The following is a 25,797-nucleotide window of genomic DNA, read 5'->3' as shown; positions in this document are numbered from 1 at the left end:
AAGGAGAAAGGTGAACAGCAGAGCGTCGGATGAATACAGTGTCTGGCTAGTGCTGAATGAAGGCTTTCAACTCAATGTTCTCCCGTGCATTTTAAGACATTTGTCTCTACCTTTCACTGCCGGACATCTTTCAGAAAAGCGTCCTCATCTACATTTTGTGTCTCTCAGATTTAGATATCCAGTACCGAGCGGAGCTGGACCGCGATCCGGAGGTGGACAAAGTCAAGGTGGTCGCACAGTGCTACAGTACATTGGAAGCGTCATCCAACGTTGCAGATGTGTACAAGATGACAAATGGGGAAACTGTGTCTTTCTGGCAGTCGGACGGCAGTGCACGCTCGCACTGGATAAGGCAAGGGCGCTTGCTCTTTGACTGGAGGCCTTGCAGCTGATTGTCATGTGTGCCGGATCCTTGGATTACAGAGCTTTTTGTCCCGATGTGTATGATCCATTTTAAGGTGGAACCTTTTTCTCTTTTCTGCTCCCAGGTTAAAAATGAAACCCGATGTGGTTTTGAGACGCCTGGCCATTGCCGTGGCCTCTAATGACCACAGCTACATGCCTCAGCTGGTCTCCGTTGCGGTCGGGAAAAACCGGCGTTCCCTGCAGGAGATTAGAGATATCCGGATCCCCAGCAATGTCACGGGCTATGTAGCCCTCTTGGAGAACGCCAACATCACACACCCCTGTGAGTCGCCACCTGTCAATCGGTCTGCTTAGACAAGTGTTTATTTATCTCGGGCTTGTGTGTTCCTTCGCTGATGACTTGTGGATGAACTGTCTGGGCAGCTGCTGCTTGGTCTCAAAGGACCATATGTGTGTAGCCAAAAGGCCACATATGCACCTTTTCATTAGAAGTAGTCCAGCCACACAGAAGTAAACACACAAGCTCTGTTTTGGCTAGGATATATCCTCATTCGTGTGTGTGTGTGTGTGTGTGTGTGTGTGTGTGTGTGTGTGTGTGTGTGTGTGTGTGTGTGTGTGTGTGTGTGTGTGTGTGTGTGTGTGTGTGTGTGTGTGTGTGTGTGTGTGTGTGTGTGTGTGTGTGTGACTTCAGGCAGCTGTGAGCACAAAAAACAGCTGTTTTTTGTGCTCACAGAGGTTCAGATAATGGTGCCAAATAATATTCCTTAGGTGGCTCTGCATGGATTTAGTTTCTCATATTTGCGATTTGTTTCATTTGTGTCTTCCTCAAACAACATCTGTGTTATGTTGTTCAGGCATTTTTTGTGTGTGATGTATTCCATCAGTCTGCTAACTGCATTTTCTCTTCTTGCACCAAACCCCAGACATCCAGATTAACATTAAGCGATGCCTGAGCGACGGATGTGACACTCGGATTCATGGCTTGAAGACGCTGGGCTATCAGATTACCAAGAGTAAAGAGGTGTCTGTTTCGGATGCTTCAGCCATCTGGTACCTGTCTCTCCTCACCTCCTTGGTCACCGCATCCATGGAGACCAACCCTGCTCTGGCTCAGACTGTCCTTCAGAGCACGCAGTAAGACACGCCCCTTATGGTCTTTTGAATATGTAATAACAAAAAAGTATGTAGGAATGTGTGTAAGTATCACGTTTAGTCCAGTGCTTGGGTTCTGAGGACCTTTTTTGTGTGTGTCTTTTTCTCCTAGGAAAGCCTTACGACACATGCCACCGTTGTCCCTAACACCGTCGTCCACCGAGTTCCCCAAGTTCTTCTCTTTGAACATCCTGGAGGAGGTGGATGGATTTCTCCTCAGGATAGCAGAGTAATGACCTGCTGAGATTACATCAGCACACTCACCCATCACTGCCATGCACCACATCTTAACGCTGACATCATCGTGATGAAAACAGGCTAAGAATCACCAGGGCGATAAAACACTGTTTGCGTTCCATTTGATCTTCTGTAAATTATTAACGGCACAGCAACGACATGATTGAAACAATCTCACCGGTTAATTATCAACAATATTCCTGTAGGAACAAAGTTTATTCACACATACAATCAAACTTATTTGAAGCACGGGTGTTTAGAAGAGACCGCAGAGTCGGCTGGTGGTCTGTTTGAACCAGACTCTTCAAGAGTAAATGGTGGAGAAATGGTATTTGCCAATAATCAGTATTAACCCAGTGTTAATTTGTGATGTCCCTGCTCCTTTTATATTGTAATATAGTGATAGTGAAGGTGGTTCATAGAAAAAGATCCATTAGTAAAGCAGTTTCAATGTTAGTGGTAGGCGACAAAATCCAGGGCAAATATTCTTTCAGTTAATATTTGGCTTCCGCAGTCTGTGGGAGTAAATTCTGCTTTGCAGGAAGAATTACATCCACCAAAATTGCTTTCAATGTACATAAAGGAATATGAGTATTGCTTTAAGATCGACTTAAAAATATGTCCTTCCAAGAAGTGAGGGAACATTTTGAATTCACGACCACGCATGAAAAAACTTATTTGGAGGAAATGCGTCTGATATAGAGCCACAAAAGATCATTTGAGAGGACAACATTTGCAGCTCCAAACTAACTTGTGTTTGTTTCTTTGCTGCTGTGTAGCTGCTGTGTGAGTCCCGATGCAGAGTTGACCCTCCTGGCCTTTGCTCTGGCCAGAGGCAGCGTGGCAAAAGTACTCCAGGCCCTGTCCTGCATCAGCGATCATTTGAAGACGGAGTACAAGGCCTCCTCCCTCATCATGTCTTTGGCCTCCGTTAGGCTGCGGCTACTTAATCGCAATGGTAACGCCCTCCTTTACTCTCATTCACACGGTGCCATTTCAAACCTTAGACCAGGGAGAGAAAGTACTTAGCCGACAAGGAGGAAATGCATTAGTGGACTACTACTGGAAAAATTCCTGTTATAACGCTGCACTTCAATGTGTTGAACCGTGCCTTCCAGTATAGGAATCAAATGTTAACCTCTGGAAAATGAGATGTCATTAAAAAATGCCATAATGCGTTGCGTCTTGTTACAGGAAAGCCCCTCCAGTTGCACCTGCAGGCCTGTGATGTGAAGAGTAAAGAGGAGAAGTCGGGACCAGAGAACATGCTCACAGAATCCTCCACTGGTGACGGTACAACTAACGGCGTCCTTATTCAATGAGCAAATAATAGTAACGTTACGTTAATACAGCTTCAGCATGAACACGCCTTCAAGCGCAACGTAATGTTTTTTGCCGCTCCAAAGGTTTCCTCACAGAAAGCGGCAGGAAGAGAGCCAGTGTGATCCTGTCGACGGAGGACCAGAGTAACTTCCAGATCACTCAGATGAAGATCAAAGTGAGGCTCCGTGTGACTTCACCCTTTCATTGAGAATTGTGTTAAAAACCGCCTGCGACGGAGGATTTCCTGTGCATAACGCTCCCTCTCCGGTTTGTGTGATCAGGTGCGAAAAGGAACCATCGGTGCGAAATGCGGCCTGGTGTTCGCGTACAAGGAGGAAGACGCTTTTGATGCAGAGAAACATTTTAAGAGGTTCAAAAAGTACGATGTGTGGGACTACAAGGACTACAAAGAGTTTGTACAAGACAAGTAAGTATCCCCTTATAGCCGCGTGAATCATGTGCTTTTATGATATTTCAGAGGATTAATTGATTAGCAAATAAAAGTACTGGCGCTGAGGAGTGCATGCTGCCAAATGTGTTGCATGCAGGACAATCTAATAAGCGATACTGGCACAGTATAGTTAGGTAGTTTGTGTTTGTTCTGGCACCTCTCAGTAGTGTGGGGGTCTGCCTCAGTGGTTTATGTGACTGGCTGACACACCATGCTGTCACCTGACTTGCAGTGTGAAGACTCCAACACAGTCGGAGGACGAGCCGATTGGCTGGTTTGAGATGGAGGATGACTGGAACGATGTGGAGATCAAGCTGCAGCAGTGTCGCGTTGTAAAGGTACAGACTGCATCGAGTGCACATTTTGTTATCGTCCTCATATTTCATATTTCACCGTTTTGTGTTACTTCAGACAATTTGTTATCTCGTAGTATTTAGGGCTTCCCAAATGCAATACAAAAGAGAACAGGTATGTAATTTGCCGTCATTATCAAGTAACCACGCCTTTCTTTCCTTGTCTCTCCAGTTCCTGATGGTAAAGTTCCTCTGCACCAGGCAGGACTCTGCCGAGCGCCTTGGAGTGCAGTCCCTCACCTTCAGTGGCTATCTGTGTCCCGGGCCAGAGAAGCTCAGAGACCTGGACAACCTCAGTCCAGAGGGCGACAGCTTCGACTGTGACGCTGTCACTGGCCTTTGTCTACTGAACAGGACCCTATTCTTCATACAGCAGCTTACACGCGACATGGTGAATTAAATATCATTATTATGAATATATTTTGGTGTGATGAGCTTGACATACCTATACTCTATAGCAGAACATATTGCAAGCTCCTCAATCCCCTGCATTATATATTGTGTGCCAGCATGTTATATTTGTGTTTTATGGAACCAAACGGCAATGGTGTCATACTAAACAAAGCCAACAAGAGAGAAGGAGAAGTAGGAATATCCTCATTGTGTCAGGAAACAATATTAGAAATATAACCATTTTGCATACACCTGGCCTGAAATGGAGACTCGGACCTGGTCTGGTATTTATTCGACTTGCACAAAATATCACACTTCATTTGGTGACCTAACTTCTGTATCTGGTTATTTCCTCACAACCATTATTTTATTCATGACGTTAGTCTGCCCACTTATTGCCATTAGGAGACATGCAACATGTCCATTTACTGTAAAGAGGTACTTCACATGCATGGTGATATATGTATCGTGTTATTCTGTTGTTGTTGAAGACTGTCACCCTCTCACTCATTTCTGCAGGATGCCTCTCACTTCAAGCAGAAGTACCTTCTGGACTTCAGTGGTCTCGGCCTGAACCTCTTTTGGAACTTCTACAGTAAACTCAGGGAGATGTGAGTAGCAGGACTGTCACTGCTGTTTTTTTTTTGTACTGCATCCATGATCAGGCTCATTGGTCAGCCACTGGAACGCCTGCGGGCATATCAGGGTCTCACCAGTAACGAAGCATGTGTCTTTGTCTCAGTGAGGGAGAGGAGGTGTTGAAGAGCAGAGTCCTGCTGCTCCAGCTGATGCAGAACTGTTTCCCCATGCTGCCCAACCCGCTGGAGCCCCGGGGCCCAGAGGAGAGCAGAGCCCCAGCAGGAGCCCCAGCAGGAGCCCCAGCAGGAGCCCCAGCAGGAGCCCCAGCAGGAGCCCCAGCAGGAGCCCCAGCAGGATCGGCTTGTCCATCCACGTCCAGCAGTGCAGAGCCTCTGTCTGAATCTGTGAGGGCTGTCGGTGAACTCTACACTCACCTCTGCCTCAGTAAGAACCTGCCGGCTCTCCTATGAATAGGAGTAGTAAAAAGCATTTGGTTGAATGGTCACATTGTGAAAGCAACTACAAGGAACTTCCATTTTGTGTTGGTTTTGGCGGACCCTGTGGACAAAAAGCGGCAGTGTTTCCATGAGTACCAGTGCCTCGGGTTGTACATTTTCGTTCAATAGTTTCTAAAGCATGTGAAAGGAGGATGCAACAGATTTTGAATGTGCTTTTTAAGCACAGCTGTTTGCAAGATGCATAGGAATTATATATAAATACAGGTACATTACCTCATACGATAATAACTTAAATTGTTATGCAATGCTATGTAAGATTAATAACCGTAATACGATCAAGTCAACTTTGTTTTAGCTGTCAACGTAAATTCATGTGTTGATGTGAAACCACGTCCCGCAAAGTATTTCATGAATGAAATGGACCTATGAAGGGGGATAATTCAGGATTGGTTTGAGTCCTTTCAAATTTAAGAAAAATCTCTACAGACATAGCCAATCTTATATGCTCCATGTTTAATTCAGACTGTTTCATAACCAGTTAAAAACGCCTTGTGGTGACTTTAAATGATTCAATTTCTCAGTCGGGATTCCATAGCTCGTCGTCATTAGTTTCTAAGAAGTTGTAGAAATGTAGAAAATGTATGCAGCAATAATACGTGTGAATTTGTGTTTCAGTCGTGGATGGTCCAGAAGGTGAGACATTGGTGGAAAAGTCTTTGCACAAGGAAGCAGTCAAGGCCATCCTTAATGGAGCAGCAGTGTTCTTCCCTGATAAACACGTCAGACGGGACAAACTCTTCCACATGATGGTGAGTTTATGAAAATAATAATCATATGATAATGATTACACGATAATGATTATATGATAATGATGATGTACTCCGCCTTTTGCAGAAAAATATTACCGAACATGATCAGCCGGAGTCGGTGAAAGTGACTTTTGAATCGCTGTGTAATTACTTCAGGTAAGGACACCGTAGATGTACAGACACATTGGTGTACACGTCCAGATCACAGTGGATCAGCAGATTCTTGTTGTTGTTTTGCAGTGACCAGGATCCAAGTGGCCTTCTGCTGCTCCCACCCAAAGGGGCTCCGTCAGACTTTGACATCAGCCCCATATTGTCGGTGATGGAGACGTTGCTACTGGTGGCAAAAAGAGAGGTGAGAACTCTGTCACACGCACAATGTCTCAACTGTTTCAATAAGTTATTACAATTCATCAACAACCGTCTTCTCCCCCTCTCTCTCTTCAACTGTCTCCCGTCTCTCAGTGTGAGGTGATGATGGTGGACGAGAACAGTGGAGCCAGCAGGACAGTGTTGCTGTCCTTGTTCTGGGCTCTGCAGGGTAGTCTGGTCTCCTGGTGCTACCTGCAGCTCAAAGGGGGAGCCTCCACCACCATCGCCATGGAGCTGGCCAGAGACATCCTACTAAAATGTGAGATTACAGCTCCCTCTCTTCATGGGTTAGATTCCGTGTATCTACGAGCACACAGGCTGGCGCTAATCAGTGAGATGATGGTGGCCCAACAGATGAAAGAAGTTGTAAAGTGGTTCAGTACCAACACTTCATCGTCAGGTGGACGAGAGGCTATGTTGTCAGAGTGACTAAATGCTTTATTTCAAATAGATGTGGATCAGTTCCTGGGAAGTATCAAAGGGGTCCTTGGTTCCCTGCTGGGGAGGTACACTGGTGCTGTAATCACCGGCAAACTCGGCAGCTCCATCCTTGCCACGGTCTTCAGACAACTGGTAATACAATCTTATCTCCTGACTGAATTGCCTTCCTGCACAGTCATGAAGTCGACCGTGCTGAGTGAGTGTAACATGCGTTGTGGTCCTGGCAGATGATTTTACTCCTGGAGCTGTGCTCTCTGGACATCCCCCACAGTGTGCTGCTGAGGAGCTTCTCCTCGCTGGTGGAGCTGCTCAGAAGCCTGTCCAGTGATACTGGAGACATCTTTTCTAAGGTCAGTCCAGTCTGACATTCTTCATACATTAGTGTACCAGAATGGAATGTGTGAGTATGAATGGAGAGGTGAAAATGCAAAACCAGTATTTGGCTGGTAGAAGTACTTAGATCCAATACTGCAATACTAAAAGTCACCTAGGTAAAGCACTCTAAGTGTTATTAGCAAATTGTACTTTAAGTATCAAAACAAAAAACATAGTGTTATCCTACTAAAACTAATATTGGATTATTACAGCATGTGTGAGTCGTGTTTAGCTGTTGTAGTTGGTAGAAGTGGAGCTAATTTGAACAATGTCATATGTTGTTGGGTAGTCAAATCTATAACAGTGCATCATATTTTATCAACTCATCATGTGTTTTACATATACATTCTTAATCTGTTATTAAGTAACCAGTAACTTTACCTCTAAAATGTTTTGGACTAGAATTAAAAACAAAGTACAAAGGCCTCACATTTGTACTTCAGTTCCATTCCACTGTTGACTGGAACATTGATTGCATACCATGTCTCTGCCAGGTGGATCAGGAGAGCTGGCACCAGCCCCAGCAGCCAGTGGTGCTGAGGACCTGGAGCAGGGAGTCTCCTCACAACTACGAGAATAGCCGCCATGAAACCAGCATCTTCGCCTGCCCCGGTGCTACCTCCTTTGAGGTGGAGTTTGACGAACGCTGCGAGACAGAGAAGAGGTGAATGATGGGAAAAATTAGATGTTCAGATGTTGTTTTTTTGTTTTTTTATTTAAACCCATCCTCTCTGCTCTTGATCTTCACAGATACGATTACCTAGAATTCACAGATTCTAGAGGTGGGAAGGTCCGTTACGACATGAAGGTTGGAAGTGAGAAGTGGCCAAAGGTAGGATATGGGAAACCGTTCTGTCGTCTCAATGCCAAACACAGTCGTTGCCGCTCGGTTCCTTTACACATGTCTGCTGCTTCTCTTCGCTCCTCCAGAAGGTGACATTTGACGCCGGCCCTCAACTCCAGTTCCTCTTCCACTCTGATAGCAGTAATAACGAGTGGGGTTACAAGTTCGCCGTGACCGCCCTGGGCCTGCCGGATATCACCATTTCTTGGATGTCAGACCTGCAGCTGCTGGTGGCTCGCCTGATGGGTCGCCTCGCTTCCAGAACCCTCGCCCTGAAATCCCCCCACGGTGAGACCGAATCCTTTCACCTGAGTGACGTTTGGAAATGACGAAGTTGGACCCGAGTTAGAGTCTTTCTCATTTTGTACATTTGAGGTTTACATGAACAGATCTTGGAAGATTAGGGATTTGCGAAACATGCTTTGGATTTGAGAATCAATCATTTCAGAATGACATCGTACTCGAGCGTTTCTCCGACCCGGAATGCTGATGTTTGTGAGTTGTTGTCTATTCCAGAGATTCGCACCGTTAAGGACCTTCCACCCGGGAAAATGTCCCATGTTCAGTCTTCTCCTTTATGGAAACCCATTCTGCGACACGGGTTGTGTGAAACAAGGGAGACGGATCACACTAAAACACCTGCGGACCAGGTATTGTCACATCTGCTGAATCCAGTCACGTAGAAGCTCCATTCTGAGGTTTCTATTATTCCATTGTTTATTGACCTCGGCAGCTCGGTGGTGCTCTAATACTGCGTTGCTTTTCTGTGTAGGAGAAAAATACATGGACTCTTGATGAGTTAACAAGCTTCTTGGAGGATTTTGCCCGTTGGAACCCTTCCACGGAGCCGACAGACAATAGAACAAAGCTGATGAAGACCCTCATGCAGTCCTGCAGAAAACAGCCAATGAGGAACGAGATTGCCGCCGGGCCGAAGTCCGACCAAGCTGTGAATGCTATTTGGGCAGCCATGGTGTACCACACAGCATCCCTAAATAATGCCCTGAAGAACTGTGGTAATGCCCGTCTATAATCTGTAGTCACAGAGCAAAAGATGTTCCGTTTATTCCCTTGCTGTGTTTTCGCCTGCTATTCATGTGTCGTTGTCGATGAACTCATCCGAGTTGATTTCTCCCTTCTGTTTTGTCTTTGCATGAGTAGTTAATCAGGACTGCAAGTCGTGTCTCGGTGAAGAGTTTGTGCAGGTGTATTCATTGGCAGACAGCATCAGAACATGGATGGTGAGTGTTATTGACATGATTCACATCTTTGTTTATTATCTGGAGTTTTATTTATCATTATGTTATTGAACTGTTATGTTGATGATGTCTTTTTTCCCCTGTCAGTTGGAGATGAAACAGAGATACCTAGTGAGCAAAATGAATGTTCCGGACGAGAAGGAAGGAGCTCAAGATGAGGTTTCCATGGAGACACTAGGTGATAATCCTGCTAATAGACAAGTCCCACCCTTTCGTTTCACCAGCTTTGTTTTCTCTTTCGTATTATTATTTTTGCTGACGTCTGTTATGTTCCTCTTTGTTGTAGCTGACATGTGCATTGAGAAGAGCCTCTTGCTCTTCAGATTCACCCCTTGTGGAGCTCCCTGTCAGGACAGCGACTCCTCCAGAGCTGCAGAGGGCAGCAGTGCTCCACTCCTCCGCTCGGGCTCCATCTCGGAAGGAGACTTCCAGGCCAGCTCCGCCCTGGGGCAACAGACCGCGGGGTCCGAGGAGGGCGGGGGCGACAAAGCTCAAGCGCAGAGCTCATCATCTTGTGTGCACGGCAGACAAGGCCACAGAGGCTCCAACGAGAGCCTCTCCTCCCAGTCGGGGGATCCGGCCTCACCCTCCGCCTTGCCCCGTAAAGCCCCATTCAGTCGGGCACGCCTTCGCCTCCTGTCCTGTCGATCTATAGAAGAGCCCCGCATGGCCCCCGCTGTCAAGGACCGCTACCCGATACTCAAACACATCCTGAACTTTATAAAGGACCAGGCTCTCACAACAGCAAGGTGACTGACCTCCAGTCTTCAATTTTTCCATTTGCGTCATTGTACCATGTAGGGTTAAATCATCCAAATCTTCCTCCTGTAGCATCCTGCAGACGCTGTCCCTGAGCAAGGCCCAGGCTCTGAGCGTGTGCAAAGTCCTGGAGATGGTTCAGCAGTGTTTACATTCCCTGGGAAAGCCGCACCTCTTCCAAGCCCCCTGCATCCTGTTCCTACAGGAGCTGCTGGCATGCCAGAAAGACTTCACAAGGTGCCCCTGTCAAATGTTTTCAGTTCACGTGAAACGGCAGTAAATTTTGTTATATTAATACTCGAGCCACGTCCAGTAAATATTTGTAATTTCTAACAACATTGTCCCAAAGTCTTGAATTATTGCATATATTTTGAGAAGGTACTAAGTTTCAATGCTGACATGCAATTAGTATTTTGCTCAAAAATGTATTTTTGCTTTGTCTTTTTCAGTTATTTCTCTCAGTTGTCAGACAGCGGGCAGAAGCTAGGAGAGGAGGTGAGGCGCTCCTACTATCAGTTGGTGCTCATGCTGGTGGAGGCAGTACAAGGCTTCAGCAGCCTCAATGAGAAGTAAGCTTCCATCCTTGCAACGCACTGAATTCACTGAAATTCAAAAAGTGTTTCCAGCAGCGATAAGTGTAATTCCAAGTGTCTATGTGTGCAGTGGTGTAACCTGACCCTCCTCCCTGCTCTCCAGAAGCCTGCTACCAGCCCTGTCATGTGTGCAGACCTGCTTGTTGCACCTTCTCGACATGAGCTGGGAGGTACAGGACCTTGACCTCTTCCTGAATATCAAGCTTCCTGACCTCCTGCTCAGCATGTCCCAGGAGAACATCAGTGTTCATGACATTGACATCAGGTAATATGAGACTCCTTTCAGAAAACGGGCCACAGTGGAAGTGAAATGCTTTTCCAATTGATAAAACAAGGGCATAGCTTAAGATACAAATTTCATTATTTCCTTTTGACAAATCAATAGTCCAAACTGCGCCTGAGTCTATTTCAGATCTTTTACAATATAAAGGGATTATTATCCATAATCAGTGTATTATCTACAGTAGATGGCAGTCAGCACAACACCAGTTTGGAGAGAATAATGTACTGCTGTGGACAGCAAAACAAACATCTTGAAAAAGCCCATCGAAGAAAACTTTCCCCACTTTACATTGCCGTCTGACATAGAACTGAAGCCATTATCCAATGTTTTCTTTATCGGTTAGTTTGTCTGTTGTAACGCAAACAAATCAACCGATCGAAGCAGCGGTAGACCAACAACTCCTGTGTTCTGCGAGGTAAAAGTACTGTTTTTGTCAAAGGAGTCTTGAAGAAAGCAAAGATAATGGCTGATATTGATTTTTCTTTTTTTTTTTTGTCTAAAGTATGTTTTATTGCTACCTCAGACCACAGTAGCACATTGCTTTTCTCCCGTCTGTTTCTCCAAACTGGGGCGTGCTGAGCGTACTGGTAGCATACTGACTATGGAGAGGTTCCTCTTACAACCCCACTTAAAACTAATCCGAGCTATCCCTTTGAAGCAGCGTCCCAGACAATTAAATTGCAGAGGTGATGGATCATTTCTGTGGTTTACATTTATTTCCAGTCAATGGACAGAGGAGGATGAAATCGCTGACTACAAGAAGAACCAGGAGTGGATGGATGAGTGTATGGACGGGATGTTTGAGAAGTGGTACGACAAAATCGATGAAGAGGACTCCATTGAGGACAGGAGAAAGGTACATCACGGTGCATGAAAATAGTCCAATCTTTAGCAAGCAAGGAAAATTGCCTCATGTCTGAGCTTTCTGTGGAGACAAATGGCACTCGGCGCTTAACCTGACTGCCCCAAATGCGTCTCCGCTCTGTTTTATTTCCTACAACCACGCTGACAGCTCTGAGAAGCTGGGCTTACTGAGGCACAGCGGCAGTGTTTTGAGCTCCATGCCAACACGAGCATGCTGATGTTTAGCAGGTGTAATGATGACAAGTGATGAGTTAGCTACTGTAATATCCATTTATTGTTGTAATACAACCCAGTCCAAAAAACTCATCTAGCTATAAAACTGTGTGAGTTTGAAGTTTAACAAGCTGTAGTCATGTTAATATTTTGTTCTGTGTCTTTCAAAGCACAGATAGGAAAGTACGATGACAGTAATACTGTGTAAATAATTAGCCCGGTTTTATCCACAGATGCACATGTTCATTGCGCGCTACTGTGACCTGCTCAATGTCGTGATCTCCTGTGACGGCTGCGAGAGGATGGCACCTTGGCACCGCTATCGATGTCTGCAGTGCATGGACATGGACCTCTGCAAGACCTGCTTCCTCAGTGAGCTCATGCAAAGTCACTAATCGTAACGCTGGGTGAGAGCATCAGACCACACCTGAATGTGTTTTTTTTTTTTTTTTTAACCAGGCGGTGCCAAGCCGGAGGGCCACGAGGATGACCATGAGATGGTGAACATGGAGTACGCCTGTGACCACTGCCAGGGGCTCATTGTAGGCAGCAGGATCAACTGTAACGTCTGCGAGGACTTTGATCTGTGCTTTGGTTGTTACAATGCAAAGAAGTATCCAGACAGGTGACCCATCATGTGCTGTGAAAACACACTTACCTTTCAGTGGTTTACCTCCGAGTTGTTGACGTAATAACATTCCCATCTCCAGCCACCTGCCAACCCATCGGATCACCGTGTACCCCATGGTGACCATACGGATCAGTGACCGCCACCGCTTGATCCAGCCCTACATCCACAACTACTCCTGGCTGCTGTTCGCAGCGTTGGCCCTCTACACGTCAGAACTGAGCAGTCAGAAGCAGATGGAGGACGAGTCTTTGGACAGCAACACGTTGAGCCAGGCCTCAGCCCTGCAGACGCACTGCTCCCAACTCATCACTGATTGTTTGCTCAAGGGCCAGACTGGAAAAGGCAAGTCCAAGCCAGGAATCGTTCCATTGTTGCGGGGAATACACTTATTTGCTTTATTGCGGAGACTTGCATGAGAAGCCTGTATGATAAATATGAAGCCATAACCAGCAGCTGCTTAGCTTAGCTTAGCATAAATAAAAAAAACTAGAATAACAATAACATTTTATAGAAAAAACTTCACAGGGATAATTCACTGCACTAGCCATTTTAGGTTTTGTCCTAATTAAACAAACGGCATACTATGATGAGCTAATTAATGCGGTTTAGAGATTGATTTTTTTTTTTTAAGTGGCAGCTCACCCCAAAAACAAAATTACATATGAAGCGTGAAAAGCCGCAATGTCTCTTTTCAAAACTCACTGCTCACTACAGGTAAGAGTATGTATCTTTGAGGCTGGACTGACCCTTGACCTTTGGATAGAGCTGTGTTCACTGGTTTCCCCCCTACATTAAGTCTTTATTCTCAGCGTAGGTAAGCCTGCTAGCTCTAGCTTCACGTTTTAGTGTACAAGAGGGATGTTTATCGTCTCGTGTAACTTGGCAAGAAAATGAGACCGCGTATTTCCCAAATAGTAGAACTGCTCCTTCAAACAAACGCTGGCCTTGGGAGAGAGACGTTTCCCCTGTCTCTTCATTTTTCACACACTTTTTCATCAACCTGGCTTTAACAATTCATTTTATCTGTTATCAAAATGACTGAGTTGTAAAAGTTGCTTTGTTGCATTGTTTATCCATTCTCCAGTCTCATGGTATCTCAGATTCTTTTTACCTGTATTTTCTAATGCTTTGTCCTTTTTTGTCGTAGGACTACGTTCCTCAGCCTTGCTCGCTCTGCTGTCGTCCAATGAATCCGCTTCCGATAGTGAACTGTGTCCAGTCTCTCCAGAGTCCTCACAGGAGCTCAGTACAGCCACTGACGCCTCGTCTCTCCCTGGCAGCACTGCAGCCGTCTGCTCCCCGTCGTCTCCCAGAGACAAGGTGAAAAACGTTATAAGATTATATGGAGATTGAATGATCTCTGTCGGGTTGGTGGATCATTACAGAGGCAGGAAGTAGCATGGAGCAGAAATTTGTACCATACACATGATGAATATTGCAGAGATGTGTAAGGATCAGTCAACCTACTTACTTGATGTTATCCTCTCAACACTAGATTCAACCATTAGGTAAGAAGAACAAGGCAAAGGAGGCGGGCTCTCCTCCCCCTGCTCCCTCAGTGGTTTCGTCCCCACCAAGCTCTGCAGAGGTGGAGAAAAAGAAGCAGGTTCCCCAAGACACCCTGGACTCCTCCAGCCTCAGCCAGACGCCGTCTGTGTCCATCGAGGAGCACCCCTCTCCTGTAGTCCAACGTAAGCCCTGACACTTCCTCCACCGGGCTGATTGCAGCTCTGATTATGTCTATTAGTTACTATCCCTTAGCTGTCTGGATCAATCGTGTATGTTTTTTTTTTTTCTCAGCATCAGAGCCTGGTCCAGGAACAGTCAACACCGTAGCATCTGCCGTTGTGAAGGAGACAGACGAGAGGCTGCCCCAGGTTCCCCTTCAGGAGCACGTGTTTTCAGAGTGCTCCAGAGAGAGGATCCTGGGACTACTAGCAGCCATGCTGCCACCAGCCAAACCAGTATGTAAAACCAAAGACTGGTTTTTAGGGTTGAGACTCTAAAGACACCAAAGAAATATGCTTTATCTGAGTGTTAAATATGAAGCTGCAGCGAGTTAGTGTAGTGAGTTTGGGAAACAGACAAATCTGCCTCTGAAGCCCTCGAAAAAACTTCCTAGAGTTTTGTCTCAACCTTGGAGTTGCCAGGCAACCCAGCGAGACTCGAGGAAGTCACTGCTCAAAGCCAAGAAATAGTCCCACACAACCCCCATAAAACCACATGTCATTTTAGATTTTTGTCCAGACTGAAACAAGATATATTGCTTTTGTTACCCAACCAGGCACACAGTAGTCAGGATAGACTGAATTAATCAGATGCACCAAAATCCATCAACACTCAAGTTAAAACCCTCCATTATTCTGTACCCAAAATGCACTGCTGTTCCTGAAATATTCACGACCCCAAAATATTGCTTCAGCGTATATATCATGTATCTACAGCTAACACATGGTCTTTCTTGTGTCCTCAGGGCAGCACCCTGTCTCTGCCCAGTCTGAACTCCATCCTGCCCAAGCTTTTCAGGGCAGTCATTTCCAATGCAGGCTCTCTTAACGAGACCTTCCACCTCACCCTGGGACTACTGGGTCAGCTGCTGCTCCGAATCCCTCCGATGGAGGCCGACACTGCCGTCACGGAGGCCCTGGCTGACAAATATGACTTGCTAACACAAGGAGAGGCAGCCAGTTCAGACACCCACGGCTGGAAGACCACCCAGTTGCTCTTCAGCCTGGGAGCCGTCTGTTTAGACAGGTAAGAAGAGGAAACCTGATGATACAACTGAAATTAATTGTAGTTTATAAAAAGGTTAATATTAATACTAACAAGTCTGCACTTGTTGTATATATTCTATTTTCGCCAATCCAAAGCCATACAAATATTTTCCTACCCTGATAAAAGCAAATGTAAAAATGCAATAAAAAGATCTAACCTGTTAATTCTTTTTACAAAGTAGGCCCAAATATTTTCATTTTTATCCTCTAAATTGCTGAAGCAAGTGTGTGGTTTTTACTTTGTAAAGTCACACATTAAGGTGAGCAATCTGATCTTCGTGTAGTCATGGCATTGGAATGGCATCTTCAGTAATATTTGTAATATTGAAGGATACAAACGGGTTTTCACCTTCACATTTTAACTCAACCATGGTGTAATAAGTAAAGTACTAACACATCTAGAACTGAGATACTGACTACATCCCTTCATCTCACAGAGATCCTTTACCAGAGAGCTAGTAGATCTGTTTGCTTGTTATTGATAACCGCCCACCTGCTGTTATTGTTATTTTGCGAATAGTATTTTCTCTCTTTTTCCTCTGTTTCGCAGTCGTATTGGTTTGGATTGGGCGTGCACAGTGGCTGATATCTTACACAGTCTGAATGCTTGTCCTGAATGGAGCACAGTGATCGCCGCCTTCACTGACCACTGTGTTCAGCAGCTGCCGCAGACATTGAAACGCACCAACCTCTTCACCCTGCTGGTGCTGGTGGGCTTCCCGGAGGTAGGTCGAACGAGGACCACTGTATAGGTTGGTGCACTCGTGGCTCCTGATGTTCTAAGCTCAGCTGTGACTCCTGCGTGTGCGTCTGCCAGGTGCTGTGTGTGGGGACCCAGACCGTGTTTATCGACAACGCCAATGAGCAGCACAACATGATCTTGCTCAAACACTTCACGGAAAAGAACCATGCTGCAGTGGTGGATGTTAAGACACGCAAGAGGAAGACAGGTTGGTGCCGTTCACTTTAAAACACTTTTTCTAGTGTCTAGAATGGAATTAACCCTCTGTGTGCTTTCTCCTCTTGTCTAGTGAAGGACTACCAACTCATCCAGTCTCAGGACTCCACTGCAGCCAGTCTCCCGGGGCAGTCAGAGGGCCAGGGATCCCCTAAGACGCTGCTCAGCCGCTACCTGAGCAACTTCACCTCAATCATCAGCCACCTACTGCAGGCCAGCCAGGACAATGGCTCACCTGATGCTGTTGAGGCGTCCTGGGTCCTCTCCTTGGCCCTTAAAGGCCTCTACAATACCCTGAAGGTACCTGCCTTGACCTACAAATCTGTGAAAAAGATGTGGTTGTTGGCTAGAGGTTGTTTTCTCATTCTGTTGTGTCGTCTTGGGTAGAAACACGGAGTGGCGCAATCTCAGGAGGACATCCAGCAGTCGGGTCTGACCCAGCTGCTGGTGAGGAAGTGCAGCAAAGGGACAGGCTTCAGCAAGCTGTGGTTGCTGCGTGATCTAGAGATCCTCTCCATCATGCTGTATTCCTCCAAGAGGGAGATCCACTCCATGGCCCAGGACCCAGAGCGAGACCAAAGAGAGCAGGACAAGGAGCACGACTCTGACCACTCCAGCTGCTGCGCTGACGACACCGACGTCAGCAAGCCCGACCCCTTAGAGGGCCTCGACGAGGAGACAAAGATTTGCTTCCAGGTGACGAGGGGTAGTGTTCATGACATGTTCAGCGAAATTCAGTGTGACGTGTTGATCTAAAGTTTATTTTTTCCATGCAGATCACCCACGATGCCTTAAACGCCCCTCTGCCCATCCTGCGAGCCATGTACGAGTTGCAGATGAAGAGAACTGACTCCTTCTTCCTGGAGGTGCAGAAGAGGTCAGCAGAGACTTTTTCTTTTTAATTTACTTTCTTTGATACGATCCACCGCTGCAAAGGTCGTACTGTTCGAGCTCAGACCGCCTCTCAGTCATGGGTTGTGCCTTTTTTGCATTATTTTCAGATTTGATGGAGAGGAGATAAAAACCGATGAGATGATCCGGACGCTGGCTCAGAAGTGGCAACCCAACAGGCGGCCTCGCTCCGAGGAGAGGAACACCAAGGCCGTGGACACTGATATGATTGTGGTGTCATGCGTGGTGAGTTGTTTAAAAAATGTGCCCTGAAATGGCTTTTTTGTTCAATGTGTGTCTATGGTTATCTTGGTTAACAATCAGTAAACACTGCATCCACATTATATGAAATATTACTAAAACAGTACAGAATTTACACACACACAGATAAAAAGCTATAGGACAGTAAGTACACAGTAGATATTAACCAAGGTAGAAAGGTGCTTTAAATATTGATGATTCTGGACACATCTTTGCTGAGCCTCTCCATAAATGAAAGATAACCAAGCCAGAGTTGAAGTGGTAAGTTTAGTCTGTTTGCACTTCAATATAATGAATCTGCATGCGTAAAGGCTTATGAACCTTGCCACAGTGGAAGTGAGTCCTCTAAGAGGACTGTCCCCAAAAATACAGAAGACGATGCAACACCCTGAACTGTATAAGACCCTGCCTGGTATATACTGAAGCTGAGAGCACATCCTTCTGTGCCCCTATCCATTGCTCAATGTCCAAGTCCTTATTCCATCTGGGTGATATTAGGTGCACTAGGAAAGGTAGTTGTATTTAATCTAATGTAATTAAGAAATTGTAGATATTGAAAAGAAAAAAGGCTTTGAGGCAGACTGAATTTATCGCGCAGTAATTCAAAAGAAGATTTTTATAACGCCATTACGAGTCCATAGTTGAAAGAAGCAATCTATTGAAGATGGATAAAATGATGGTTTGCACACAAAGGCTCAAGGAGAGTCATCCACATTGCATGGTCCAAAGTCTTATTTTAGTCGCTTATTTTATTATGAACTGCCACCACAAAGGTCAAACATCACTACTTACAAATGGCAGTTTGGCACATTACCAATATTAACATGTTGCTGTGATAAGAGGAGAAAAAAGATGATTTTTGTGTGTGTGTTTTGTATCTGTCAATATTGTGATTCATCCCCATCATCGCCCTCCTCCCACAGTCCAAACCCAGTCACTGTGAAAAGGCCACCGAGGAGGTCAACGTCGTGGCCCAGAAGCTCATCACAAATTCCGAGAGCGACTTGCAGCTCAGCTACGCCAAGCAGAGGCGCACCAAGAGTTCTGCTCTCTTGCACAAGGAGCTGGATGTGCGGAGCAATCGGGCAGTTCGTCAATACCTGGTGAAGGTCAACCAGGCCATCGCCACGCTGTACGCCCGCCACGTGCTCGCCTCGCTGCTGGCCGACTGGCCCGCGGAGGCGGCGCTGAGCGAGGAGGCCCTGGAACTGAGCGGTGCCTCGCACATGGCCTACATCCTGGACATGTTGATGCAGCTAGAGGAGAGGCCGCTCTGGGAGAAGGTGGGCGGAAGGGAGGAGAATGTGTGCTTTGTTATGTGATTTCCGCATATGATACATTATTGGTGTTTTTGTGGATTAATGCAATTGTAACAATCTGTTATTAATCAGATTCTCCAGCGGGTGCTGAAGGGTTGCAGCCAGAGTATGCTGTGCAGCCTGTCCCTCACTGCTTGCCAGTTCATGGAGGAGCCAGGAATGGCTGTGCAGATCAGAGAGTCCAAACACCCATATGACAACAACACCAACTTTGAGGTGGGGAAACTGCCTGCCATAACTATTTATAAGTAATGCCATGTTCTCGGGTTCAACCGCTGATCTGGTCACAAAATGTAAATTTAACTAAAGAAGACTTAATCCTTATTTGAAACTGGTCTTTTGTGTCTAATGTGTCCATCTTTCCTCTCTTCAGGACAAGGTGCACATCCCCGGAGCCATCTACCTTTCGGTAAAGTTTGACTCCCGCTGCTACACAGAGGAAGGCTGTGACGAGCTCATCATGTCCAGCAGCAGTGATTTCCTCCAGGACGTCCACAACTTCAGCGGCTCCCCTCAGAAATGGTCTGATTTTGAGATTCCGGGTAAGGACAATTTGTTTTAATGTCTTTAAATTCCTTCTCTGCTCTATTTGCATTTCAGATAGTTTGACGTGTATCGACATGTGTGTTGTGTGTGTGTGTGTGTGTGGGGGGGTTTCCCTTAGGTGACACCCTGTACTACAGGTTTATGTCCGACATGAGCAACACAGAGTGGGGCTACAAGTTCACAGTTACAGGAGGCCACAGAGGACGTTTCCAGACAGGTACTTCACATGAAATCAGATACCGTGTCACTTTACTGAGCAAACCTGCTTCATTTGGTAGAGAGCAGCTTCCCAATCCTCACGTTAGTCATGTCGTCACCCTTTCTGCCCTTCTGCTTCTCTCTAATCAGGTTTCGAGATACTTAAGCAAATGTTGGCAGATGACCAAGTGCTCAGTCACCTGCCACTGGCTGACATCTGGGAGTGGCAGGTGGGCGTGGCCTGCCGCCAGACTGGGAACCAGCGACTAAAAGCCATTCACTTGTTGCTCCGCCTTCTGCAGTGTCAGTCCCAGACGTAAGGGTCCAGCCTCTGTCCTTCCAAACCTCTTCAACGCTTCTCACACTGTTTCTGTCCCCAGTGACTTCTTATGTTATGTATAAACACCCAAAGTAACATGCGCAACAGGACCCAGTGCACATTCTTACCTCAGCAGTGTATTTTCCTTAGGGCTGCAGGACTCCACACAGGGTTTGCATAAAGAGATAAAAGCCTTTGTAAATCCCTCATGTCCTGGTAGTCACCACGGAAATGAGGTCAAGGATGTGTTTAGGAATCTGCATGTGCAGACTGACTCGGCTCCCATCTGGTCATAATGACCTCACACAATCTTTTCTTTCAACAGTATTCTTAACGTTCATTAAGAAAGAAAACGCAGAACTCTCCCTCAATGCCGTCGTCGTTAACGGTGCACGTCATAGAAATTTCCGTGAAGGGGAAATGAAGGGTCTGGAGATGGGGGCAACCTAAATATCTCTTCTCTAGCTTCTAAAGTTTCCAACCTTAATATGCAATTTACACAAGTGCTGCGTAGTAACTTGAGGCCTTCGGGTCAATACTGTAGTAGGCCTCTGTCTAGTGGTTACACTTTGGAAAATACAAATAATTGCATCATCAGAGATATTCGATTTCTCAATTTGTGGAAAAACAATAACGGACACAAATTATTATTCCAAGCATCTTAAAACATGCCCAGAGGGGGCGGAGCATTGTAATAATTGACATTGTCCAGCAGGACACACCAATAGAAGAGTACAGAGTCTGAGCAATCTAAATGTGTAAACGTGTTTTATGATGCATCCCCATTCAGATAGATACTTAAGTAATTTATCAATTAAAATGAATTACAGATGTATCCGCATTAATAACATCCCACACACACACTTTCTTATCTCGAAACAATGACAAGTCAAGTTTTGTTCATGCGCACGTGTGTTTGTTGGTCTGACTATCGATTTGTTTGCGCTCCAGCGCCTGCGAGCTGACGCTGCTGCGGCCTCTCTGGCAGCTCTTCATGTCCATGGAAAACAGCCTGAGCCAGGACCCCACCAGTATCACCGTGCTGCTGCCTCTTCACAGAGCCCTCACTGAACTCTTCTTCATCGCAGAGGCCCGTGCCATTGTGAGTGACGCCTACACACACACACAAACACACACACACACACACACACGTGAAGGCCACGACTAGTGTTGTATAGGTGCTGTTGTATTTAAAGTGACATTATAGGTATTTGTTTAGTTGCTTGGCTTTGTGGTTGAGTATATAAACTGTTTTGTAGTCTACTGTCCCTGCTGTTTTGCCCTGATAACATATTCAGTATGAGGCCATTTGAATGAAATAAGAGTTCAATGTAGTATAGGCTTTACCTCCGTCTTCCCCTCCCCTCTCCGTCTATATCCGTCTCTCTGTGAGATGAGCGTGTTTTTTTTCCTCCTCCCACCTGTTCTGTGCCGGGCTCGGGGCCAACGCCCGGCCCTGCCATCTGCCAGACAGCACAGTCCACACTGGCTCCATGCAGACTGCCTGAGAGAAGAAGAGATGCTATCCATTTTGTGATGCGTTTGGGCTCTCGCTCTCTCTCGCTCTCCCTCAGTTGTCTTGAATTATTGATTAAGAGGATTCTCATGGACTATGAGCGCGCCGTCAGCCAGGAGTTTCCCATCTGTAAATTCAATTGAACTAGACAGTCCCAGAAAAGCACTCTCTGTCCGGTTCCCATCTGGTCTGTTTGGATAAGGCCCGTGGCTGCTGACCCGACAATGAAAATGACATCAATCGACTTGTCGTCCAGGATGGAGTCTGTGCTCCCACCTGCACCGACTAAATGTCGTTTCGAAGAGAGTTGCTTGAGTGGAGCGGTGCGAGTCCACGGCCACCAGGGGGCAGTAGCAGCACACAGCAGTTTATCCTGGGCTGCTCTTCATGGGCACTCCAGTGTTGACAGACACACGTTGGTGTGACGAGTATCATCACTGAGCATGGCCTGTCTTTCATCATTGGTGCGTGTGTGTGTGTGTGTGTGTCCCACAGTGATTCGTAACCTCCGGCCCACGGAGATGCGTGGAGAGAATTGCTTGTTGTCGGGAGTGTTTTGCACACGGGCACGCGCTGCGGTTGTTTTCAAAATAGATCCGTTGACCCATTCACTTCCCCCATATATGTGTTTGCCAGCATTCAGTCTTAATTAAGCTAGCAGTCTTAACACAACAGCCTTCTGTTGGTGTAAAAAAAACGCACACACACACACCTGCTACCTCTTGTGGCAGTGGTGAGTGGTGGCTGGTGTTGCACGGGGTTTAGGATGTGGTTCAAAGTATTACAAGAGATATTTTGTTGTAATTGTCTGTCGGTTGAACATGAATAAAGCCAGTGACCGTGATTCCAAACCGACACAGACGGCAACCCGGCTGTTTATCATCGAGACTGGATTCCCTTTTCCAGGACTTCTGCGTTTGTTCACCGAGGATTTTATAATCAGACGGGACTGTTCTGTGGCTAGTACAGAGAAAAGTCCTCTTTTTAAAATCCACCCTGACGTGGACATAAATATTGGAAAAGCTTCTTCAGCTGGAGTCATCGGTGCTCTACCTGCAACACAGCGCAGCGCCTGTCATCCTCCTGAAGAGTGTGGATTAGTGAGGAGTAAACTTGTGTGTGCAGGTTGGTGGCCCTCATGTCATGTTGACATATGAGATCAGCTGCAGTGACGACATGCAGCTCCGTAATGACTCTACTGTAAAATGATGGGAAGCTAATGAGCGGGCACGCCGAGGAGTCCTCTGTGACCATATTAGGTCTGAGCCCAGAACCGGCTGATTTTACAGATGCAGAGCTCACATTCCAGCACGAGCCCTCGGTCTTTGTACGCACACAAAGTTCACGGCCAGGTCCGCTGAGATTCGGTGAACTCTCTACCCCAGGAAGTGAGCGTTATATTTAGGAAATCAAAACGGCATGTCACGCACTACTGACTGTACAAATGGTCCTAGGATGTTCCCCAGCATAAACAGTCGGGGTGCCGCGAGACGGATGGCGGACCAGGGCTCTGGACTGTGTCTCCTGCTCTGTAAAAGCTCCTTTTAACCAGTCTCAGCCCATTTAGCCGCTATATATGCTTATCGGAGTATCTAACTCCCTGTGCTTATAAAACCAGAGGTATGCCTCCCCTGTTGGGCGTTAGTGTGAAGCGCTCTTTGGTTTGTTTATAATTGTGATTGACTGTTCCAACATTCCACAGTTCAATTTGATGCTGAGCTGGAGATGAAGAGCCGGGCCTCATTTCTGACTGAATTCACCCCTTATGTAACCTCTTAAGGGCAATCTGTCTGGGGAAGCTCTCTGTGTTCGTGACGGTTATCCGGCCTGTGAGCTTATCTGCGTTTCTTTGCGAGCTGCATTTTGGAAACATGGCAGGAGACAAACCTCTGATGTGTTTTCCAGGCACAGGGCATCCTGCAGGAGTACCTGTTGGCCATGACCACCGACGAGCAGCTCCTCAATCACACTGCAATGGTAAGACCTGAAACCCTTTTTAAATGTTTTTGTTTATTAGCATATTGGGAGGATACTGACACCAATGTGTTGCTGCATTAAAAAGGTTTACAGTTGATTTGTAATCCCTGTTCATTTTCAAGATTTTATTTGATTAATAAATACAAATGCAGTACATTGTTGCACTTCTCTAGATGGGAAAGAAAAGGTTCTCGGTGCTCAGATGTCGGTGTCGGGACCGAGAGAGCCGACGCATTGATATTTTTCATAATAACCTTGAATTACTTGTTACATCTCTGCAGTTCTCTATTCAAAGTCCAGCCTTCAGCCAGGCTCTCAGGTCATCTGTTGATGTTCTCGGTGTTGAATAGCGGGCTGACCTGGCCGACAGTAGCCCCGCTCACCCTGGAGTGGTGTAACATTATGCAACCCTTCCCCAAACACGCAGCCCCGTTGGCTGAGTGGTCTTCAGTCTCCGTGAGTCAGCGCGCGCCTGGAGTCTCTTCTGCTCGTGAATCACCAAGCTGTTGACACCCAGCAGATCCCTCTGCACCGCCCCCTTTTGTTTTGAATATGTGTGGGCCGCACTCAGGACTAATGCATTTGGTAATTACAGTCCATTAGAATTTGTGGCTGTAATACAGCCGAGCAGCCTGAAGGCAGTTAAGAGGAGCAGAGGATGCGAGGTGGTAGGAAGAAGAAAAAACATCGTGGGCGGTTCTGTTGAGCAGTTACCTAACACCTGCCAGGTAGAAAACAAAACTAGAGATGACTTGGCTGTATTCAGGACTATCATGATCACAATAGTGCAAAAGACCAAAAGTAAATTGGCTGATGGTTTGGGGGGAAAAAAGCAAGTTCCCTCTCTGGGGACAACGTTTTCTCTCTGAGTTAGTGACCTGTTATCTGTGGTGAGTTTATACCACAGCACAAGTCGCGTAGTGCTCAGGGATCGCGTTCACGTCGTTTTATTTATCCTGTCGTTCACTCAATTAAACACGAGCCGCTGCGTTTTTTTTGATGTGACATTTGCAAAGGAATTACCCACTAAATCATTTTGATCACGCAGACGGCCTGATCAGCACGTACTGCCGCGCGTCGGGCCGGCTGAACGGTGTTTTCCAAGAGAAGAATTGGAAAACTGACATGTCATTGAGTAGCCACAAGAGTGACGGTGCAGAAGGGAGCGTCATCATTTACCCTCAGACTTAAAGAATACATACATTTGGTATCTTTGCTCTGAAATAAGAACGCATTTAAGGAGCTGTTGAGATTGGAAGACGGCTGCTGAAACTGAGGTAGCTGGTATATCATGTAATGTTTATGAAGTAAAAGATGCTTCAATCAATGTTTCTTTATATTAACAATGGATCAAAAGAGAATTCCCCCCAGCTCTACTCAGCTCTTTAGTATCTTTCAGCTCATTGTTTTTGTTGCACGCTACCTGCCCAGCACCAAACCGCAGACTAGCTGGTCTTCTGTTCATCAGGTGGCCAGAAATAACTTTAGACGAATGCTGATGTTTTTTATGTGTCTGCTGAATGTGTTAAAAGGCAACTGCTTGCCTTAAAAGGTGATCCTATATCCGTGTCGGGGTTTACAGATTCTTCTACTGCCCTCAAGTAACCCAGAAAAACCCAAACTGCACCAACTCAACAAAAACTCTGCAGTGAACTGAATTTAAATCTGGTCTTGATCAACCAGAACTATAAGACATGTTTACCAGATTCATGGACACCATTGTACCAAGGCAGAGGAAAACAACAGCTCACCTCCACTGATGTCATCAACCTGCGGGCAGCAGTGAACAAAATGTCCGTGGAGAGAACAAAAGGCACTAAAGGCCAAGGTCAATCTGCTGAGCGCATTCGTTTGTTAAATAATGTGCCGTAAAGCGCACAGACGTCCTTGATTCCTCAGTTTTGTCACCCCTCGATTTGCCCATTTATCATCACTGAACAGGTGATGATAAACACTGCTAGATTCTCTCCCCACACTGTATTTAATTCAAATACTGGTTTGTTTGTTTGTTTGTTTTTGTGTAGGCTTTGAAGAACATCGCTGCCATCAGCCTGGCTATCAATTACCCCAATAAATCCACCAAGCTACTCAACATGTCCTCTTGAGAGATGCTCTGAGAGATGGGAGGACACCGACCGGAAGGTGGGGGACGCATCCTGACTCTGCTGGTTTCACTTTGAACAAGGGAGGGAGAGGTGACCATCCAGAGCGTTCCTTCTGAAAGGACCCACCTCCACGCCGGTGACTCTGGGCGGGGGCTGTGGAGGCGTCCTCAGAGAGCAC

At 46.2% G+C, this 25,797-nt stretch overlaps 1 protein-coding gene across 1 annotated transcript in view; it reads left to right on the top strand.

The window, feature by feature from the left end:
* Positions 1–25,797, top strand: part of zzef1 (zinc finger, ZZ-type with EF hand domain 1) — a gene marked incomplete at its 5' end in the record, with an annotated part of 27,298 nt that extends 1,501 nt beyond the window's left edge. The window contains 52 exons of the mRNA XM_079214174.1: positions 1–10; positions 169–352; positions 489–688; positions 1,290–1,500; positions 1,631–1,747; positions 2,535–2,713; positions 2,950–3,048; positions 3,132–3,253; positions 3,360–3,505; positions 3,762–3,867; positions 4,055–4,273; positions 4,795–4,886; positions 5,018–5,298; positions 5,988–6,121; positions 6,207–6,277; positions 6,362–6,476; positions 6,587–6,752; positions 6,945–7,066; positions 7,162–7,284; positions 7,804–7,973; positions 8,060–8,141; positions 8,240–8,441; positions 8,670–8,803; positions 8,929–9,169; positions 9,315–9,394; positions 9,500–9,590; positions 9,699–10,161; positions 10,244–10,408; positions 10,621–10,740; positions 10,868–11,029; positions 11,771–11,903; positions 12,358–12,496; positions 12,584–12,749; positions 12,835–13,097; positions 13,903–14,075; positions 14,251–14,446; positions 14,556–14,719; positions 15,229–15,509; positions 16,080–16,254; positions 16,347–16,479; positions 16,561–16,787; positions 16,875–17,183; positions 17,264–17,364; positions 17,489–17,624; positions 18,563–18,922; positions 19,031–19,174; positions 19,332–19,500; positions 19,623–19,721; positions 19,853–20,018; positions 20,973–21,123; positions 23,443–23,514; positions 25,539–25,797. The exon at positions 1–10 is cut by the window's left edge and continues 185 nt beyond it. Of these exons, the coding sequence (XP_079070300.1) occupies positions 1–10; positions 169–352; positions 489–688; positions 1,290–1,500; positions 1,631–1,747; positions 2,535–2,713; positions 2,950–3,048; positions 3,132–3,253; positions 3,360–3,505; positions 3,762–3,867; positions 4,055–4,273; positions 4,795–4,886; positions 5,018–5,298; positions 5,988–6,121; positions 6,207–6,277; positions 6,362–6,476; positions 6,587–6,752; positions 6,945–7,066; positions 7,162–7,284; positions 7,804–7,973; positions 8,060–8,141; positions 8,240–8,441; positions 8,670–8,803; positions 8,929–9,169; positions 9,315–9,394; positions 9,500–9,590; positions 9,699–10,161; positions 10,244–10,408; positions 10,621–10,740; positions 10,868–11,029; positions 11,771–11,903; positions 12,358–12,496; positions 12,584–12,749; positions 12,835–13,097; positions 13,903–14,075; positions 14,251–14,446; positions 14,556–14,719; positions 15,229–15,509; positions 16,080–16,254; positions 16,347–16,479; positions 16,561–16,787; positions 16,875–17,183; positions 17,264–17,364; positions 17,489–17,624; positions 18,563–18,922; positions 19,031–19,174; positions 19,332–19,500; positions 19,623–19,721; positions 19,853–20,018; positions 20,973–21,123; positions 23,443–23,514; positions 25,539–25,619 (8,445 nt within the window). The 3' untranslated portion in view covers positions 25,620–25,797. The remainder of the gene's footprint in view (positions 11–168; positions 353–488; positions 689–1,289; positions 1,501–1,630; positions 1,748–2,534; positions 2,714–2,949; positions 3,049–3,131; positions 3,254–3,359; positions 3,506–3,761; positions 3,868–4,054; positions 4,274–4,794; positions 4,887–5,017; positions 5,299–5,987; positions 6,122–6,206; positions 6,278–6,361; positions 6,477–6,586; positions 6,753–6,944; positions 7,067–7,161; positions 7,285–7,803; positions 7,974–8,059; positions 8,142–8,239; positions 8,442–8,669; positions 8,804–8,928; positions 9,170–9,314; positions 9,395–9,499; positions 9,591–9,698; positions 10,162–10,243; positions 10,409–10,620; positions 10,741–10,867; positions 11,030–11,770; positions 11,904–12,357; positions 12,497–12,583; positions 12,750–12,834; positions 13,098–13,902; positions 14,076–14,250; positions 14,447–14,555; positions 14,720–15,228; positions 15,510–16,079; positions 16,255–16,346; positions 16,480–16,560; positions 16,788–16,874; positions 17,184–17,263; positions 17,365–17,488; positions 17,625–18,562; positions 18,923–19,030; positions 19,175–19,331; positions 19,501–19,622; positions 19,722–19,852; positions 20,019–20,972; positions 21,124–23,442; positions 23,515–25,538) is intronic.

The sequence above is a fragment of the Taurulus bubalis genome, assembly GCF_910589615.1.
Source record: "Taurulus bubalis genome assembly, chromosome: 2".
Lineage (NCBI taxonomy): Eukaryota > Metazoa > Chordata > Actinopteri > Perciformes > Cottidae > Taurulus > Taurulus bubalis.
This window is presented reverse-complemented; position numbering and strand designations above follow the sequence as displayed.